Here is a 21,563-nt window from a genome sequence, read left to right on the forward strand (position 1 = left end):
TCGCTTCTTTGTATAGTGTAGTTACCTTCATTGTCACAGTTGCAATAGGGCACTAGATAGCTTACGTTTTACTTATTGTACTAGATAGTACCCACTTTACACGGTGTGCCACTTAAAATTCAACGTTTTACGGAATAAAATCAAATGCGACTCTTCCTCCGAGTTATGACGTGTTTCCAGAACATCTCTAGTGAATCGCATACCCACCAAAAAAACCCACACAATTACACAAATAATGCAATTTGTTTTTATTATATTGCAAACAATAATGACATCCAGGTATATTAACAGTAGCGTGATGAGTGAGACCATAATAGTGAAAACATCATGAACTCTCAAGTAAGAGCTTGTTGTGCAGTCTGAAGCCCTCAATGAGGTTCACACGCATGTTAGAGAGGACTGGTTGACTTGAGGCAGAAATGACACACAGACAGCAAAAACTCAGTCAGGCCACTCAGAAGCCAGACCAGAGAGCAAAAGGATTGCTTGGGAAAGGAGAAACTTTGCATTTAACACAGCAGCTCTGATCCATAAATTCTTAGAAAAAGAGCTCCTAAATGTCGTATCAATTTTCTATTCAAAATCTTTCATTTAAAATCAAATGGAGGAATAGTATAATAAGGCCTGACATGTCTTCGTGTGGCCCTGAGGGTGCGAGCATATTTTTCTAAAATTGGTCACAATGCTGGACCAAATGAGGCTGGTTTCTTGGTTAAACCAGATTATATTGACTTTTTTTTGGTATCAGCTTTGAACACAATACTTTGTCATTCTCATGCCAAATTCAACTATTTTCCCACTACAAGTCAGGCAGAACATACCTAAGGGATAGGTGTAACACTCCCTTCGAAATTGAGATTTCTCCTTTGGATCATCCTGGTCTGACTCACTGTCTTTGAATGTGTAGGGGTGAGAGGGGTGAGATGTTGGTGGAAGAGCCACACACAAAAAAAAAATCAGTCCATTCATCAAGAGAGGGATTGAGTAGTCTAAACATACTAGGCCATCCTCTTCTCAGCACCAGTCATGCTACCGTCTCAGTTAAGCCACTGTGTACCTTTAAATGTGTTTAGACAACTCAGCCTCAGATGTAGGTAACCATGCAGCAGCACTATATATCAACAGATCATGTTTTACATCGCGAGCAGGAGCTTCAGCAGCAAAGCACCACATTCAGTACACAGGTGAAAAGAAAACTGCAGCAAAGAAGCTTATGAATTTATTGAAGCAATCAAATTCTTTATAAGCCAAGAACTTCAATTGGAAAATATGTTTTTGCAATTATCAACATCAGTAAATTTGTTTTGGATCATTATGACAGGTCCAAAGATTTGGTGGAAACGGGGGTGTGCAAGATAAATGAACCATAGCCTTTGATCATTCATTTCATTTCATACGAGGGGAAAGTAATGGTTGGTTATGTATATATTTTTTTCTATCCCATTCTATCCGCTGTTCTTCCCAGTTAAACATGAGAAGAATCCCACTCAGAAACATGTCAAATGGTCCGGGGAGTTTGTCGGTAGAGATGCTTATATTACAGAGAAGATATGAAGCAGATCACTTAGGATGTCCGCAGCTAACATTTTCTCAATAGACTAAAACTACCCCCCACTTTCATTCAGGTCATCCTTTGACACATTACAAAACTGCCAAATGGCTTAACTAGCTAAATTTACACTTCATATTTTCACAGAAAACCAATTTAATTTATTTTTATTGAGCTGAACATCTTTTTCACCCATCAGAAATTAAGATATCGTTGCAAATTCCAAGTATCAAACCTGGGAGCATGTTGACTCTTCATGCTTTTTCCTTTCCTCTTTTTGGAAGAGAAAGTTCATGTTTGTAGCCATTACAGGCCCCAAGCGACAACTCTGTATCTTTAGTCTATACATCCTTCCTACATTACACAAACACCATAGCAGGGCAAAATTGCTGGGAGCTGAGGGGTAAAGGGAGGTAAGAGGAAGCGATCTTACAAAAGAGACACCCCCAGCATCTTTTATCAAGTGCTCAAAATTAGAAATTGTGTGATCCCTGATCTCCACTCAGGCACGCACACCGACAGCCTCCACCAAACTTCAGCAAATAGCTCAGCGGTGCTATTCTTAATAGGATGGTTCACCTAAAGTCTAATATTTGTTCATATGCCACCATGACAAGAGTCAAAGCTGCAGTTTATCCACCCCCTACTCACCTTCCCCCAAGGTCCAAAGACAACTGTTGGAAAAATGGTATATACAACCATCAAAATATGAGCAAGCTCCACATGAACAGAAATTGTATGCACACTTAAGAAATGATGGTATAAAGCTACAGATTATTTCAGTAACAAAGGCCGACAGACAGTCTCATCATATATGCTTTTTCTGCCTGATTGCTCAACGGTTTTAACAAGCTAGGCACCATCAGACTAGGACAGCAAGGGAGAGAGAAAGAGCGGGAGGGGGAAAAAAAGTTCTAAAAAAATAATGGACGAAAATAATCTTACACATAAAGACACTGTCATTTCTTAAATTATTTTTTTGTGCCCTACATCAAAAACATCTGCCTTCGGTTGGTCAGTAAGGCTGCGTGACAGACGGCCAGCCCTGTGTTAAACCTATGGTTCTTCTAGACGTTATGCAAATTTACAGTATACAAGTTTTGATTACCATGCAAGAATACTTTTTTTGTGTGTAACATTTAATATTTGATCTACATCCAGGAATAATTTACACAGAGGGGGCAGATTATTAGACCAGAGAGCGCGCAATGGGTAAGTAACCATAGTGGCAGGTGCAGCCGAAGGAGATGAAGATGTGCGGGTGAAGTTTAGCTTAGGTGAGAGGGGGTTTGGGGGTGGGGCTGTAATGACAGGGTGGGTGGGAGAGGATCCAGAAGACCATCTGGGTAGTCGGGGTGCTGGTCCAATCTTTGGAGGTCCTACTCAGCGGCACTCCCACACTTTTACTGTCTGATCTACACTCCCAGTGACCACATAAGGAGCAGCCTTGTGGAAATCTGAAATGAACAAAGATCACAACACAACAAAAGTGCATTACATGACCTTTACATAGACAATAATATGTAATAAATGCAAACTTTATGATCAATTAATGTGCAACACATGGAAAATGCAAGGTCTTTTAGTTCCTCAAATAGTTGTCTAGCACTAGACGTTCATTTGAAAGGGAGGCCTTCTAAATGCTGTGGTCTAAATGCTTGCCTAAGGAGCATGACAGCATGAGAATTATTATTCTGTGTAATGATGGAATGTGTTCCTGCTCATGTGCGCGATTTCTGTTCATGTGTCCATTTCCACTTGGTTCCTGCAATCCGCCAATATACTACTTCAGACCGAATGTGAAATATCACGATGCGCCGGATGTCTCGTACGTGTTCACCGTGTTTGTATGCAGGAGGGAGTGACTTCACTTTGCTTCAAGTGGACAAGAGGAGGAGTACTGGTCCTCTGTCCAAAAAGGTTTACACACCGCCAGTCAGTCTGGTGACCAACAGTGCGTTACATGACAGAGACAATTACCATAGCATCTTGACATGCTTCAATCAGAGAGAATCCAGTCACTTTTCAAAAATATATATATTTTCAGCCTCGAATAATGAACCAGAAGTACTGAATTTATTTATTTTTATTCTTTCATCTGTGTGGTGCGGTCAAAAATGGGCCATGGCCCCACGGTGGTTGGGGAACATTGGTATAAACTACTGGCAAGGACAGCAGCTGAAGACATAATATCCGGGTAGAGGAGGGCAGGTCTGCTTACCCAAAGAGGTAACAAAGTGTTCGTGGGCACTCAGGGTTTTCATGCAGCGCTTGTTCTTGTAGTCCCAGATCCTTAAGGTCTTGTCATCTGCACAGGTCACAATAAACTTTCCTCCTGGGTGGAAAAGGAGGCCACGCACCCAGTTGTCATGGCCTACCTGTGATACAGAAAAGACAGCATTCACAAATGAAGCAACTTGTCTTTGACTAAAAAGAGAGAAAGAAATAAGAGAACGAAATAGAGAAAGAAGGGAAGAAAGAAAAGAAAAATAGAAAACATTTATGCGCTTGAAATAGACCTCACCAGTGTCATAAGGCACATGCCTATGCTAACATCCCACAGCTTGATAGTTTTGTCTCTGGAGCCAGACAGGAGGAAAGGGCCTGGCTTACCACTCTTCTTGCTCTGGTTGGACAAAACACACAAACAAACAAATCAATCTATGTGGCAAAATTACTGCAGGGTAAGTAACTCATTATTTGGTATGCTTGTATAGGTTTAGTCAAATAGATGCACAAAACAAAGGTATGCGAAATCCATCTGGATCTTAATCTTCTAACACACACACACACACACACAAAATTTGCCAATCTTTTTTGCCAATATGCTCACCCCGAGTTCCCTAATGATATACTCTGACGTGAAAGTTGCACTTGTAATTATGTTGAATAATTAAAGGATTATACATATTTATTTTCTTTTTTTTTACTATAAACAAATGATCTTGTTTTGAAATCTGTTCAAGTGAATGATTTATTGACCATTTAACCATGACCATGGAAAATGTCGATTTCAGGGGGAATACCAGTCGAGAGCCCGCGAGTTGAACAACATCTAACACAGGCTTGTGTTAGCAAAGACTACAATGACTTAAACCCAGAAAATAATACTTAACGTCATCTTACCTGATAAACCAGCCTTTAAATCAAGAAACAAGGATACGATTGTGTCAAGCAAAAGGTTGTGTAAATAACTTCCCACTTGTGCAGCTAGCTCATCTTTTTTCCATCCAATAATCCCTACTGATATTTAAGATCCAAGCAGGTCCTCACCTCAGAACCAGTGGCATCGAGTATGGTGGGATAAGCGCTCTCTGGCGCCCACGAGATGCACTCCACCACATGCTCATGCTCCCGCAGTTCAGCTTTGCACTCTTTGTTTGCCACAACCCACACGCGCACCGTTTGATCATTGGAGCAGCTGGCAACCAAAGTGCCATCCTGGTTGGGTCGCACCATGCGGACCCACTCCCTGTGGCCAGTGAAGGTCTTCACACAGTAACTGGTGGGCAAAAATATAGAGATGAATTAACAACCAGTGAATTTGACCAAAGAGAATGAATTTTGACCTTTTCAAAGAATTCAGAATTGAAAGACATTACCCAGTTGCCACCTCCCACATCTTCATGGTTTTGTCCCTTGAGGCAGAAATGATGTGATCTCCGTTGGGCATAATGGCTACAGATGATACATTGTGGTCATGTCCTAAAAAACAGAGTTGGATGCATAACTGGATCGGGATTCAGAGAAAGTGCTGCTCACAGGCACAAAAAAAAAAGATAAAGCATTATTTGATTTAGTTACTCCAATATCATACATTAATATGTGGATCTAATTTGAGTTTTGAAGGTGCACGTGATAAATCAGAAAACTGGAAATCCCTGGATCAGAGACCTGAAAACTGGTACATGCATCAATCATCCCCTTTCCAACAGCGTGACTGATCATGCACATTAGTTATAACAACACAGTAGCTCTCATTAAAATACTTAAGTGATTTTTCGAGAACACATTTTTTTGCTCCCCCAAAATTTATCCAAAATCAACATGCATTAATACACAAGTTCAACAAAAGCACAACATGTATTCACATGTAGACGTTTACCGATACCTAGGGGTTGCGAAAAAGGTGTATTTTCATTCCAATATTATATTTAATGTCCAATGTTACAAAATTATATCGAATAATGTGGTGTTTTTTACACAATTCCCCCATGTAACCCCTCATGTTTTTGTTTATCTAACATAAGGTGGCTTGTTAGAAAACCTACCATGCATAGTCCTGATGCACTCAAAACCTTGGAAATCCCACAGCTTGATAGTCATGTCTGCAGAGCAGGATGCAAGCAGTTTCCCAGTCTGGTCAAAAGAGATGTCCTGCACGGAATCTGTGTGGCCCTTCAGTGTGCGTTCAAAGTCTCCGGTCTCATAGTCCCACACCTTAAGAGCACATGAGCAACTTAGACCACACAAGTCCATTTTACAAACTATGCAATTTCTGGAGAATCCACTTCTATTAATTTCAAACTGAGACCATTTCCAAATAAGAAATGTCTAATCATCTGCACCCCCTCTGGGAATTTACTTTTACTGGGAAACTTTTCACACATTTACATTGCTAAATACAATAGACAAAAAAAAGTACAGCCTTAAAAGATCACATTAAAAAGTTCCAACAATAAGTTTGACTGGAGATTTCTAAAGGTCTCTATGGTCAAGAAGTAATTTAAGTACTCGTGAGGGGTCAAACTATTGTTGGCTAATATGGAGCACCGACAGTATAAGTGATCATCAGAGGAAGAGGGGTGGATTCAAGCCAAAGAAAGCTGCTCATGTTTGGCTTTCAAGCAGGCAGTCACAGAGAGATATATTCTCCTCGCCTCATTGCTTTCGGTGGGGGGAGTTTGTCCAGACGGTAATGGGAGACCCCACCGTCAATACTACAAACTCCACCGGTTCCTTCTTACTCCCTTCCATTCTTAGAGGGGCTAAATGTGCCAGATGGCGATGGTGAGGTACAAAATGCACAGATTCACTTGATCAGCACATCGTGGATTTCATCAGCATCCCGGGCAAATAAGGCTTTACAGCAACCTGTATCTTAAAGCTACCAGACAGACTGAGCATTATCACTGCCTCTTTTTTTTTTGCGACTGATTATTAGGTGGGTGGTGGCACATTGCATAGTAAAAACAAAAATGAATGAAAAAAGATGGTGCACATAATGTACTTTGTATATTCAGTTTAGTTTTCAGAGCTATTTTAGCTTGTGGTACTTGTCAAAACAATCTGAAGCATGCAAGTTCTACTCAGTTAAAAATTCAACAGGGCTCTTCAGAGGTAGAATAAGTAGGACACTGAATAAGTGCAGGCCAGGGGAAAGAGAGCGTAGCAGAATTTAAGATTTGGGCCCAGAGCCTTGCTCGTCTGATGGCGGGTGGGCTCGGTGGTACAGATGCTTCTTAGGAGGAATGGAAATGTGGTACAATGCCAAGAGGAGCAATTGCATTGTGGGCAAACTGTGGTTTTGGAAAAGGGAAGATGATGCCAAAACAGGGATCTGAACTACTGCTGTGTAGGTGTAGCCAAGGAGAAGACAACCATGTGCTCCATATTAATAAAATCTAAAGAACAAACATAATAGAGGTTGCAATTGTCTGGTGAGTAAAAGTCACTCCTTAGCAAGAGAAAGTGAAAGTAACAACATTCAATACGATTTCCGACACAATAGCCTGCAAGTTACTTCCATTTAGCACTGCTATATGTCAAATTCCCATTACATTTGTTCCTGCAAGCAACATCAGCAGAACTATAGGCTTCCCTGCCCAAAATTGGTTTTGCGTAGTCATGTCTTCTTTCAACAATGACATCTTAGAAAGTCTGGCTCAGTATGTATATTTATGAGGATAAACCTCTATTTTGGCTACTGTAAACATTAGCAAACTATGATCTTTACAGTTTCAAACAAACCATAAATAATGAAGAACTAAATTTTTAAATTTTTTAAAACAAGAAAACAGATTTGAATGCCATTTTCAAGAGAAATATTTTCCCACCTCTTTAAGATCGTTGCAGTAATGCATCGATGCAATGAGTGGCAAGATGTGGAATGCTACTCCAGACCGCAAAACATTTGGAATACAGTATTCGAAAACGATACACAGAAAAAAAAATGTCTAGTGCCTTTCAGTCGCACGAACCTTTATTGTCGCATCCTCTGAAGCAGACACCATCACACTGAAGACTGGGTGGAAGATGACTCTGGTCACAGGACTGCGGTGACCACTCAGCGCATACCGTTCTGGAGGGCGTGGGACCCACTCTTTGGGGTCTCGCTTTTGACTAACTGGTCCACCCAGGGTGATTTCCTCCTTTGCTTCATTCAGTTTAGATTCAAGTTCCATAACCTACAACAACACAGACCAAGCAAGAACGTTAGCAGATGGAGGTGTATTCAAACAATTTGAAGACAAGTTTCAATATTCTTAAAAAGCTTTAGGAGGGTCATTTTGTCTTAATTTAGTGTTGTTAAGCGATTACTATGAATTAACAATAAAAGTAAAGTGGATTCAGGAGTGACGTCACAAACTATTCACAAGACTGCAATCGACACAAACCTCCTTTGAAAGTAGCAAATAAACAAACCTTCTTTTGTAATCTGATGACCGAAGTCCATTTTTTTTCCAAAAGGCCGGCATACTTCTTGTCCAATTCTTCATTCTGTAAGGAGATGACAGTTGAAAAATCATCAGAATCAAAAAAGGCCAGTGAGAATGGACCAGCTGGAGTGGCAAGCGAAGGACATGGCTTACATGAATGTATGTTGCACATACAGCGCATTTGACAATAAAATTGTACTTGACTTGACGAAAGAAAAAATGTACACGCGCACATGCAATCACACGTCCTGATCATTCTTATAATTGCTCTTCTGCACACAAAGTTCATGCATTCTGCATAGTAGAACTGAGGAAGTTAACCTTATGCACATCTGCAAGATGTCTTGGCAACTCCTCTCAAAGCAGATTACAAAAAAATAATAATAATAATTTACATTAACAAATAACAGTTGCATACTTTGCTTTAACTCATTTTGGATGACAACATGACAAGTCTGTTGAATCATTTTTCATTGAATGACAAAAACATGTCAATAACTGTATAAATCAAAAGGTAGTTTGAGTCTCATTTACCCTCTCACTCATCACTGAAGGCATCAATATTGAGTGGTTGCATCACTCCACAATTTCAGGATTTCTGCTTTTGTTCAAAGGCAAGGCTGACGAGCTAGCTGTGAAATTGGACGATCGTGGCAATCATCACCCTCACAGGGCTGTTAATGAGGCTTTTTAATGATTTCATAGTTACCAGCAGCCTCAAGGCACTGTGCGATGGAGGAGAATGCAAAACTTCCAAAGAAAACTCATTTCGTTTATTTGTGTGTGTGTGTTCCCCAAACAAGCTTGCAATCATGTAATGGGCCATCTGCCTGGATGCTAAGCAACATACACATGATGCACAAAAAGTGCCAGACTACACTGCAGGGGGCCAACCTCTTACCAATGGGCATTATGGATCCAAATGTCTAAGATAGGGATCTCCCAATCACGCTTTACCATCCCAGTTCGAATCCAAGTCTTAATCTATTTGTTCTCCAAAAATAAGGATATATTCAGTGCTTTTCCGATATCTCTAATTAAGGAGGAACTGGATGAAATGAAATAAACTCATTCACAGTATCAATGAAAACACACTATATAGCCTGGGCACAATTTGAAGATCTACATTGTGAAATATTGCCGTAGAACATCGGTGTACAATGTTTTGCAGAAGATGCATGAAGCTATTTAAGATATTAAAAAATTAGCTTTTTTTTTAAATCCCGTAGCACCCACCGCAAAGCCTTCAACTTCAGTTTCACCATCATTTAGAAACATCTCATGAATCCTGCCACAAACTGCAAAGATTCATTAAAGTTGGATGTACTGTCACCTTAAATGCCGATTTTTAATTTGCAGATACCTTAGAGAATTCAAGATGGAAGCTACTGATGGTGATATAAGAGCTAGACTTTACACTGATCTCATCGGCTGGATCAAATCGGACGAGATTTGATGCAAAATCTGTGATCAAATGTAATCTCATTATTTGCTGATCGATCAATGCCAATGATCGAAAAGCTATTTTTTATCTATTTTTAGCTTTGTCATTGAACAAATAAGATTTTTCGACCGTTTTTAATTACTTTCCCAAGATATGGTTTGACAAGCTTACGAAAGACTAGCTTTGTGGGAAGACCTTAAAACTTGTGGCATATACTCGCTGTGGTCATGGTCGGTTCCTTTCCCGTAATAGTCTATTCACAGCTTCATCCAAAACTCTGCAGATTCTGAGTTGAGAACTATAAATAGGCTTTGTCCAACATGGAGTTGTGTTTGTAGGCTAAAACACACACAAAGACAACAGAAAGAGCAAAGTGTGCTGTGACAGTGACAAGACGGCCATTATGCTTGTTAGTATCGAGGGGGACCGATACTGTTTGAGCTGATACCATTAGGATCTACTTACTAAGGTCTTCAAACTTTAAATGGAAAAATATTGATACAGTTGAGACTTCGTCATTTAGGGCAGTGTATTTGCAGTATCGTACCACAGAGGAAATCGGTTCTGGTACCGATTAGCAGCCTCACACAAGAACCACACAAGCAGCAGCTCTTTTCTGTGCAGCAATGCCAGTTGGTGCAACAGTTACATATTGACAGGTAGCAGCACAATCTTTTAGTACCGGCCCAAATTAATTTGTGGTACCCGCAAACAAGTAAATGCGGATGTGGGAAATACTGCACCTGTAATGGCTTATTTCGCATAAAATGTAAAACAACATCACTCTAATCCTGACGATAAGATTGGTGTAGTCTACTTACCATGTCTAATTCTGCCTCCTTCTTGAATGTGGAATATGCTCCTTCATATCCATTGGAACGCAGATAATCAGCTATGGCTCGATTTCTGGAACAGAAAGAGGATCCTTAACTAACGCCCTGATTACCATAACCAAGATGAGGGCTTAGTTACCTTATGTGGAGCAAAGTACATGCATGTTGTTGGTACAGCACGTATATGTATACACCTAAATGCATTGTCACACCTACATTATATATTAGAATAACATTTATTATGTATAAATCAGCTAAACATGTACTACAAGTCTATAAATACGTGTATGATTTGTGACAAGCCCCTACTATCTATCCAGCACACTGGATATCACATCTGCCTGCAGTCTATAATGAGCTCCTGTCCTGTGGCTGTGGGCAAATAACACAACACAGAATGGATCACTGTAATGGTGCACGGAGGGACGGGAGATCCCGGTGTGCATGCCCACCACCATCCAATACAAAAACTAAAAAAATACACTTGAGGTGAACAATCTGTTTGGGCATGACAATTTTATCAAGTCCATCACAAAATAAGTCATTTAATGAGAAAGCTGAAAGAAGCGTGGTGAGATGTGTCAATAAAAAACAAGGGCGGATCGCAGACAGGCATTATTGCAGGCCGTCCAGAAAAGTCTTCAACAACAGCTATGAGCCTGCCATGAGGGAATCTCATCTAAATAAACTTAAGGTAAACAAGCAAAACACAAGCTAAAACAGACAGGCATTCAATTCCTTCAGAGATTTAATTATGTCCAAACGTGAGAGTTTGAATGTTGGCTTTTACTTAATTTCCTGTCCGGGTACAAAATTCTGTGGAGTTGGGAAGTGATTTTTTTTTTTCAACCAAATGCTGCATTAACTCCAATATTAAATTCAGCGTTACAGGTACCTTGTGTATTGTGGGAGATTTTTACTGTGACTTATGATGCGACCAGTAGGCTATTTTCTGAGCAGTGATCATAGTGTATTTGAGATTAAAAAGCACTTTGAGTGAAAGCCACTATTTGAGAAAATATCACATGAACCTGGAACTGGATTGTTATTTCCGTTTCTGTGAGTTAATTTAGGACTGTTTTTAAAAAGAATGTTGCCTGTGACCGAGCTTGGCTCGATTCCACAGAATAAAATTGAGATCTAGGTAGAGTGAGCGACTCGACTCGGTAAAACCACTCGCCCTCAGATATGAATTGCCCTTGAGCAAGGTACTACTTGCAAGCCCGTGCGTGTCACTAATGGTATGTATTCATTATTAGGGGTTACTCATGATTAAAGACAATTAGACAATTAGATTAATAACATACAGGTATATTTTTTGTTTAAATCAACTGCTGTTAGTATGAGAAAAAATAAACAAAATAAATCAAAGAAACCAAACAAAGAAACTGCACCCCTCCGGCACTCTCTCACATTGGGTCTTGGGTTGTTTTATTCACTGCAAACACCACCAAAATCCAGGAAAAGCAGAACAAGAGAAAATGTTTGAAGGTGCCCATATGAAGGGGGAGGAAGTTGCAATCTGTCAGACCAGTCTGTACTCCGTGCACCTCACCTTCTGCCTACCTGAATACCCATGACAACAAGAGGGGGGCACTAATTAGAGTTCAAGGTTAGCAGGTTGTCTACCCTCCTGACAGGCTGCCCACTTAAAACACTCAGGGAGAGCGTACACATCTGAGAAATAGCATGCCGAGGTGGGATTAGCTAAAACAGAGGATTATTTGGTGTGGTGGGTGTGCGACACGAGCGGCTGTGTCCAAAAAGCTGCCCATGTCAACTTCAATTGATTTTGAATAATATAACTGCAATTTTTTTTCTCAAACCACATAGCAAATGACTCCAAAGCGAGCAAAAAAAAAAGGCTCACTATCTTGAAAATAGTTTTACATAAAAGCAGAGAGAAGAAATTGAAAGCACGTCAGCTGACATGAAGTCGTGTTGGTCTCTAGTGGCATGACATGACAGTATCGGTATCACTTTCACAAGGCTACACTGGTTGTCACATTATCTGCCAGCGCTCATCTCATTAACAACAAGGCCAATTTAGAACATCCTTTGTTACATTACATTATTTGTAAATATGCTTCAATGTCACGGAATTGCAGTCAATTCTTGCGTTGGTACAATATCCTTGTTGTCTCCTCAGCCAGTCTTTTTTGACAGCAAATTGCAGTCAAGAGGCAGGTTTTCATGTGTCAATACATTGTCACGCAGCATAGGAATCAATTGTTCCGTTCCGACCTCCCTACAATATTAGCACAGGTTAGTGATAGACTTAAGTACACGTTCCTTTCAGGGGGCCACCTTGATTCAAGGACCCCTGTATACTTTCTGCTTCTGTAATTCTCTTCTACCTAGCAAGATCGTTTATTCTGTGTGCAATCACATCCAGAGGATGATGTACACAAAGCACCTTATAACCAGTCTGGGAGAGGGCCCCGTGGGCGTATTCTTTGTTCAGCGAGGAGAAATGATAATAAATAAATAATAAGTAAGGCGCCCAGCATCACACGGGTGCCCGCCAGGTCTTTTCTGGAACTAACATGGTTGTGTTCTTCAGCTATTTTTACAATGCGCTTGGGGCAGTGAGTCCCCTGACACTGTAAAGATGCACAAATGTGCTTTTCATTGGTTATGGATTTAAAAAAAAAAAACAGAAATAAAAAATTTGTTGTTGTTGTCAATAGTTTACAGAATCACACAGCTGACTGTTCCTCCCCAAATAGTACCTTATTATTCGAAAAATACAATTTAAAATATAAATATAAATATCTTCAAGCAAAGGGACCTGAAATACCATTGGAAAAAAAATATACATATCAATTCTTGGGTGGAATTTAAGGTTACAAGGGGCTTAAAATTGTACTATGCAAAGCAACTACATTCTGCATGTATTACAACATTGTGGCTTTGTAGTAAAAGACTGCCCTGCCTGCAGTCCAGACCTGTCTTCCAATAAAAATGTGTGGCGCATTATGAAGCATAAAATACAACAGAGAACCCCGATACTTCAGCATTATCGTATTTTCCGCACCGTAAGCCTTACATTTTCTTAAAAGTCATCCGTGCGCCTAATAATGCGGTGCACTTTATGAGTGCATTGAATTCCAAAATCTGTCATGCTGAGCGACTTCAGGAAGTGCTCCGCTTGAATGACGGTTGGGACACAGGGACATCATTCGCACACAACGTTCGCTGGCAGCAACAAACCAATCAGGGAACATTACGTAATAAGATATCTTCTGTTTCGAATTCAACATTGATTACGAGGAGCTCTTGCTTGGTGGTTGCTTTATGACAAAGCGTTATCTCACATTCCGCACAAGAACTACCATCTCAAAGAAACTGTTTTGTGTGGTCTATGTGCAGGAATAGACCGTTGCGTCTTTTGTTGTGGAAAATATGGTACATTAAATTTTTAAAAAGTGTCCAAATTGTCTCAAATGAATAGAGAAATGTACAAAAACACATATGCAATACATAAATATGTATACATGATAAACGCGGTCAATTTAGGTCATTTTTTTGTTCTGAAACTCTTCATAGGTTTATCAATTACACAATTAATCGATGGAGCAACTGACAGAATAATGCCATTTTAAATTACTTGTTTGTGACAGCCCTACATCAGACTGAGAAAAGAGGGGGTTTTGGCTGGGGTCTTGGAAGCTTCTTTTGAATAGTCCAGAGCTAATGAAAGCTTAGCATTCCAGAAGAGCTCCCCATACCAACAGGCCACACCCACAGCACTAATCTAAAAACATAGAATCATTGTTGGGAATGTTAGGCGCCTTGTCATGTATTGCACAAGTGGATGCATTCCACAATACAGACCAGCCACCAGACCACAGTCTTTTTTTTTTGGAGGGGGGGGGGTGTTGTTACATATAAGGTTTACTCTCTCTCTCTCCCCAATGACGACGTATGTAAACAAACACATTCTGTATATAATTGACCATTTATTGAGTTTGAAAAAACTATCGTGTCCATTTTTTGTCATTATCAATTCGGTAATTATCGTGACAGGCCTATAGTCAACACTATACAATATCAGCGTCCCACTTTATTTGATACTGCCATGCAGCTGGGGCAGATAAATCCATCGGTTCGTCATCTAAATAATTCTGAAAAGGTTTCAAATATTGACATTTGTTATACTTTTACATGCTGCATGTTTTGAAAGCAGTTAAATTGTTACAATTTTTTTTAATTCGCTGAAGGCTGTGTTAAATCTAAACATAACCCTATCCAAACTTTACTCACTCAAACAATACAATGACAAACTGAACTTCATTAAGAGGAGACATGACTTTGACATAATATTTAAGATTCAGCACTACTCGTGTCGTGAAAAAAATGTGCATTGACCACTTACAGTTCATCTCGTTGCCGTTGTGAAAGCACCATGGTGACAGGATGGTGTGGGCGGGGCAAGGAGAGACCAGTTGGTAATAGATGATGTAGCTGCCACGCTCTCCTCAGTCAGGAGTTGAGCTATGCGGATCCGAGCAACGCGAGCAAGGGTGAGCCGTGTACTCCTATAGCGTCAGTTAGCGTAGTCCCAACACCGCCTCAGATAGAGTGGGGACCACAGGAATCGGGCCCCCTGGGGATGAGAGAAGTGGAGAGTCTGCAGACGAGTCAACACCCGAGTCTACACTGCATCTGAAAAGGAGAAAGGGAGGTCTGTATTAGGTATGCATGGCAGATAACATGAAGGGTGGGTAGGGGTGCAAACAATGTACAGGTCAAAGAACTGCTGCATCAATTCCCACAATAGTTTAAATGCAAGATAAAATGCATGGAAACTACCAGTAGGTCAATGCAGCACTCAGAAAATATTAGTTGAGAGCCCATTTATGAGAAAAATTACATGAAGCCATCCACCTAACAAAGTGAACTCAATCACTCATTCCATGGATTTTGAGATGCTCTCAAAACAAGCCATCCACAATAACAATACATTCCAGGTTGCTCCTGCTGCAAATTCCTGTGCAAGAGTTGACCCAGATTTGTTGGGTGACAAATTTCCCATCGCAGTAATAAAAAAAATAAATAAATACCGGCTGCATGCTCGTCAAATTCCAACACGTCATTGTGTCATTATCACACCTCCTCAAGAACTGCCGAGCGGAGTGATGAATGGGGAAATCACAATGAGTTGACAGCACAGCTTTTACTGGGGCGAGGGTCAATGCATTGTCAATTGGGGGATATTTTTGCCAGGTACATTAAATGCAGTGGGGTTAAAATATGACTAATTGCATACGGCCTTGTAAAAACACCAAACTAAACAGCCAACGCTCTCTCTTAGTCTACTGAGACCACAATGACTAATTCTCCAACTAACCAGGAAAAAAATGGATACACAATCACTTGCTTTCTCGTTTACATATGCATGTTTTTTGTGTTGAATTACATACAGTAGATATCACTTACAAAAAAAAAAAATTAAAAACAAAAACCACAAATGTACAGATACTTCATTTACATCCATATCCATTGTACCTTACAATGTGTGCCTCAGGTGCATAATTTAGTCAGCAGTCACAAATTTTACATTTGTGACAATGGATAAGGGATCGTTATAAAGGAGCAGTGGAGAAGAGGACTGCTTTTCCCAAGTGTAGCAGTCTCCCATGTATTTCGCACTCGTTTTTCTTTCCAATACAAGTGACAGGAAACACCAAGGCGGCAGACATTTTTTCAATGTTTAGCAGCCAGCTCGACTGAACAGATCAAGCTACAAATATAGAATGCGTTTGCTCATCTACTCGTACTAACTGACATTTGAACACTGCATAGAACCTGCTCCACAGGAGCAACTGACACACTAGCTGACGGTTAAATACTGAGCTGTGATGTCAGCACCTGAAACCGGTCCAAATAACAGCTTACCTCTCATACAGTGTTGATTACAGCATGCCGGGAGTTTCTGGATGTTTCCCAACAAATCCGCAATGGTTCACGGTCACAAAAATACTACAACACGAGGTCTGAATAATTTTAGGAAATGACTGAGTTGAGATTTTCCTGACATAGCTGCGATTTTGATTCAATTCATGATTTTTCGTCAACTCAAACCTCAATGCAATAAAGTTTTAAAAATAGTTAATGATTAATGCGCACAATAAATAGGCTTTTTCTAGGTTTTCAAAATGGTTGAATATAACAAGACCGGCTGCTTGCTGTGATGAATGTATAAATATGGAATTATGTGTAATAAGAGTATGTAAATCTGTTTTTTTTTTAAAACATAAAATTATCTACATTTTGTACTAATGACCTAGCCTGGCAAGCCGCACCCACAAAGTGGGTCTGGAGACCAAACCTTTCACCGCGGCTGGGCCTAGAGTTCAAAACTGTCTTAATTGATTTACTTGCTGTGACGTATCCTGAGCGAGGAGCGTCATTCTTCGGCCGCTGCAGTCAATCCTCGTAACATTCAAAATGGCGCTTGAGAGAGACAATAGTTTGTTTCATTCAGTATTAAACACAGTTTAAAAAAACTGAAATACAGAGTCAATAAAATCCCAGCAGCTGACGGCACATATATCATGGTATAAATTGAACAGTAACAGTGAGTGTGAAAATCATAATTCAAATACTTCTGAATGGGTTATTTAAATGTCAACGGTAAATATTTCCTTTAAAAATGTTCATTTACTCTGTTTCTTGTCATTAAAATGTTTCATTTTCATGTAAAAAAAAGCCTGCTTTTTCTTATAATTAAAATCAACTGAACAAATCAAAACACAGAGTCCCTTAGCTAAAGATAAATTGATTGAGATCTCAAAACGCTGGATTTTATGGTGCTGATAAACGTATCTAACACATTGTCGATATTATAAATATGTAATATACGGTGCCGTTGCCAAGTAAGTGTACTTTTAAACTTAAAAGCTCCTTGTCATGGCTGACATAATCCATGAGCGATTCTTTTCTGGTTTATACGTGGATATTCGCTCTTCATGCGCTGGACTATGAATGAAAGGCATTGACTGTAGTGTATATAGATATTTTTTAAAGAGATATATTGTTCCATCTTCTGATTGAATTGATGATCAGTTATTGTCCCCCCCCCCAAACTAACTGATGGGCCCCAAAATCGTGATTGTGTAAAGTCTCGAAATTGCACGGTCTGAGATCACGATTTTGAAAACAATACAATACAATCAAATAAATCAGTTGAACTGGCTGAGCTCAAAGGTGGGAAACGAGTGATAGTGGAGAGGGAATAATCTGCAGTCAAGGTGCATCCATAAATCTGCTTGTTCATTCCTGCTATTGATTCTGTCTGTGTCCTCAGTGGGAATCGTCATAGAAATGGTGCAGAGTGCTCTGGGGGTGTCATTTAATTCTCAGATTTATCCCACCAGGTCAGTGCCGCTCTTGAGATGAATAACAGAGAACATCCTGTCACTTTAAGAAGAAGCTGCCGGCCACCAAGTCACAACTGGACTGAGCCACACCCAATGCATTACAGAGCACATATTTGTGGCGTTACGTCAGTGGTCCCAAACCACTGGCCCAATTGGTACCAGGCCGCACCGAGACAGGACCCCCTCCCCCTTTTGTGTGTGTGGGGGGGGGGGGGGGGGGGGAAGCAGCCATCTCCCCCACCCCGTTCACTACCGTTCAAAGGACAATATAAGCAGAGCTGGGTGATTATTTAATGGAGCAAAGTGATATTACATGACCAGCACTATCAGACGCAGCAGAAATGTGCGTAACTGCAGCCAATCAGAGTGCGGCTTTCCCTCTAATTTTGGTTTGCAAGCTGAAGTCAGCAGAATACGTTAATAAATAAAAGAAGAAGCAGTAAACAACAAGAGCAACAACAACCCAACATGCAACTAAGCGCGCAGCTGATGGGCGGCCATGAGTTGGTGTCATCTCCCAAAGATGAAGAAGCTATTTTGACATGGGAAGTGCCTCTCCATCGCTTTTGTGGACCAGAGCAACATGAAGGTCCGTGACGCAAAAAGTTGGCGACCACTGCTTTATGTCATCAAGCTTACAACATGGTCTTGAACAGTTCGAGAGTGGGGCCTTCTTAATGCATGAGCTACATCAACTAAATGTAAGCATGCAAAGCAAGGATAATGAGGAACTTGTCACATGATTATTTTTGTGAAGTGAAAAATAATTTAAACCAACAACATACAACCGTACCTAATTACTGTTATTTTGCGGGGAGGCAACGGCAAAGGTTTGCAAGAGTTTGTGATTGTAGCGGATGTTGTTTTTTCGTCAGGGTTTATTCAAGGACACAATGATGTTTGCAAACCGTTCTAGCAGTCGCAAACAGTTTTTCCTTGCACCAAATTTTGAAGATGGTCAAAATTTCTTTGTGACAAGAAATCCTTCGCAAACCCTCACCGCTCAGTGGGATACGGGCTTAACAGTGGCATGAAGTGAGGCTACCGTTTACACAAACTGACATGCGACTACCAAACAAAATATCCATCCATCCATTTTCCGAACCGCTTGATCCTCACTAGGGTCGCGGGGGGTGCTGGAGCCCATCCCAGCCATCTCCGGGCAGTAGGCGGGGGACACCCTGAATCAGTTGCCAGCCAATCGCAGGGCACACAGAGGCGAACAACCATCCACGCCCACATTCACACCTAGGGACAATTTAGAGCGTCCAATCAGCCTGACATGCATGTTTTTGGAATGTGGGAGGAAACCGGAGCACCCGGAGAAAACCCACGCAGGCCCGGGGAGAACATGCAAACTCCACACAGGGAGGCCGGAGCTGGAATCGAACCCGGTACCTCTGCACTGTGAAGCCGACGTGCTAACCACTGGACTACCGGGCCGCCCCCAAACAAAATAAATAAATCGAAACACCAAATCACTTTAAAATCAGATATAACATCTAAGTGGAGATAGTAATATAAGAAATACAGTATACACAGATGCACGAGTATATCTTACATATTCCCTTTTTTTCTTTAGACCTTGTGCAATTTCGGTGATCAGCATTCTCCTTCAGAGACGTGTGTAAGCACTTGACCTGTCAGCAGGCAGATTTGACAGGCGGCATGCGCGGAAAGTCCAGCGACACCAAAAGTGCACAATATCTGAACAAAGTATTTTATTTGTGTGTGTTAGTTTATTTAAGTAGTTGTAAATTGTACAATTGTGATCTTGAAATAATCAAATAAAATGTATATAAAGTATTTTTTGTCACCCAAAATGTGTGTCACAGTCTGCGACAGCCTAACAAGACAGCAGCATACATTTAGTGAGACTTTCAACCCCAGGCAGGCCAAAGATGGAGAAATCTTCAGATCCACACATGCATGTGAGCAGCTATTTGCCACCATGAACAATGTTAAAAACAAACACTGCTCAAGCCTCACAGACAGAAGCTTACAGTCCTGCGTAGAGATGAAGGTGACTTCCTAGTGCTCTTTTTTTCCCCATTGTATTTTTTATTTTAGATTTCAGCTTCATTGCACTTTAGATAACTCGTTTCTTTCTTCACATTCTCTTTGTGATATATCGTTTTTGTATTTTACAATGCAATTCTATTTTACTTTACTCAAAACGTAAAACAAAAAAATAGCATTTCTTTGATGGCTGGCACAGATTAAGTGTATTTAAATTGGGAAAATAGTATTATAAATCAGGCTACCACGCCCGATCGACAAATTCTCATTAAATTACCCCTCCCCCCAACAACATAACTGTAAAAGATCATGAGAAAAATCTGATGTCATTTCGCAATGGAATCGCTGCTCTGGGTGAAAAAAAGATGCAATCCTTTTGGTTTTCAATCTCGGAATCATGATCGGGCAAACCCGTAAAGGGGAAATGAGTTTGGTAAAGCGAAGACGCAATTCAAAGACCATCATCGACTAGCATGCGCTCCACCCTGATTTCCTCCCACACATGACGAGGAAGCTCCAGCTGAGCCAGCCCGACGCCCACCGGTGAGACAGCAAACAACCATGTCGTTCACGGACACCCAAATACCAATTGTATATCCACTATATAAATCTGCATCAATGTAGATGCAATTTACACAACCAGAACCGATGTGTAAGGGCGAACATTACCGTACGCCCTTCCTCCATGCTAACATCCGACCTAGCAGTGAAGCTAATCAGCAGAGTGTAGACTACAACACATTCGAATTATGTCTAGCGGTGGCCACTTCTGGAATAAATTTATCTTGAGCGGCAGTGACGTAGTTGTCAAACGGCACGGACACGGCTCCAAACCATTTTTTATAATGACAACGCTAAAAGCAACAGCGCCCTTCCAGCCCAGCCCAGTGACATGTTGTCATGTCGTTAGCACATATAGCGTTTATTAAACTACATATGACTCAATAAGATCCTAAATGTGAACTATGCTAGCTAATTGGGTGAATGTGAACCTTACCCTCATTAGCTTACTGGTGATGCAGTCAGAAAGTTAGCTTCAACGTTAGCTCGTTATATGAATGCAGGCGGGAGTGCCGTTATGCACTCTAGTTCAATTTGCGACATTTAACATGTTCACTGAGGCCAAATACTCGAGAATAAAGTCAACGTTGCATGTATTTACACGGTAATAAAGTGCGACGCTGACATGCTACCTGCTGCTTCAGACCAAGCGGCCTAGCCGCCATTTTGAGGCATAAAAGGAGGTGCAAAAAAATTACAGCCACATCGTCATTTTCCCCACCTAACGTCAGATTCCTTCGACCATCGGCCGGCTTCGTAGACTAGCACTTACCCTATTGTCTCTGTCCGCGAATATCCACACCAGTCTCCGGTGGCAACACAATCCAGCAGGGCGTGAAATGTGCGCTCCAAATCGAGATCTTGTTAGCAGGAGGTAAACTGCGCCCCTCTCGTGTCTCCGGCGCCGCTCGCTTGTTTTTTCGTAGGCTACTGCATTCGCCTTGTCTCGGGGGCGCGCACTGAGCTCGCGTTCATGAAGAAGCGGGAGCGCGCACGTCCTTGACATCAGAAAATAAAAAAGTACAATCTTTGGCGCCGTTTTATACGTTGATTTAAAACACTTAACATCAATTTGCGCGCATTGCGAATGTAAATGCAAACGTTATTATTTTT

The 21,563-nt window shown here is 40.8% G+C and overlaps 1 protein-coding gene across 1 annotated transcript; it reads right to left on the reverse strand.

Moving 5' to 3' along the window:
* Positions 1-233: 233 nt before the first annotated feature.
* On the reverse strand, positions 234-21,391 carry pafah1b1a (platelet-activating factor acetylhydrolase 1b, regulatory subunit 1a). The gene is made up of 11 exons (XM_086125389.1): positions 21,223-21,391; positions 14,864-15,153; positions 10,474-10,558; positions 8,195-8,269; positions 7,750-7,956; positions 5,821-5,989; positions 5,152-5,254; positions 4,823-5,051; positions 4,074-4,175; positions 3,771-3,927; positions 234-3,006 (listed from the first exon to the last, which is right to left on the reverse strand). The coding sequence occupies exons 2-11, from the start codon at positions 14,893-14,895 to the stop codon at positions 2,933-2,935; spliced, it is 1,233 nt and encodes a 410-aa protein (XP_085981515.1). The 5' UTR covers positions 14,896-15,153; positions 21,223-21,391; the 3' UTR covers positions 234-2,932.
* Between the last annotated feature and the right edge of the window lie 172 nt (positions 21,392-21,563).

The sequence above is a fragment of the Hippocampus guttulatus genome, chromosome 12, assembly GCF_054856545.1.
Source record: "Hippocampus guttulatus isolate MCC_2025c chromosome 12, RoL_Hgut_1.0, whole genome shotgun sequence".
Lineage (NCBI taxonomy): Eukaryota > Metazoa > Chordata > Actinopteri > Syngnathiformes > Syngnathidae > Hippocampus > Hippocampus guttulatus.

Bases quoted from the DNA above. Each gene is read 5' to 3' on its own strand.
- pafah1b1a (XM_086125389.1), bottom strand. From the start codon at position 14,895: ATGGTGCTTTCACAACGGCAACGAGATGAACT. The intron at 8,270-10,473 runs GTAAGTAGACTA...ATCTCCTTACAG, and splicing joins AGGAGGCAGAATTAGACATG to AATGAAGAATTGGACAAGAA. The intron at 7,957-8,194 runs GTTTGTTTATTT...GTGTTGTTGTAG, and splicing joins TCATCAGATTACAAAAGAAG to GTTATGGAACTTGAATCTAA.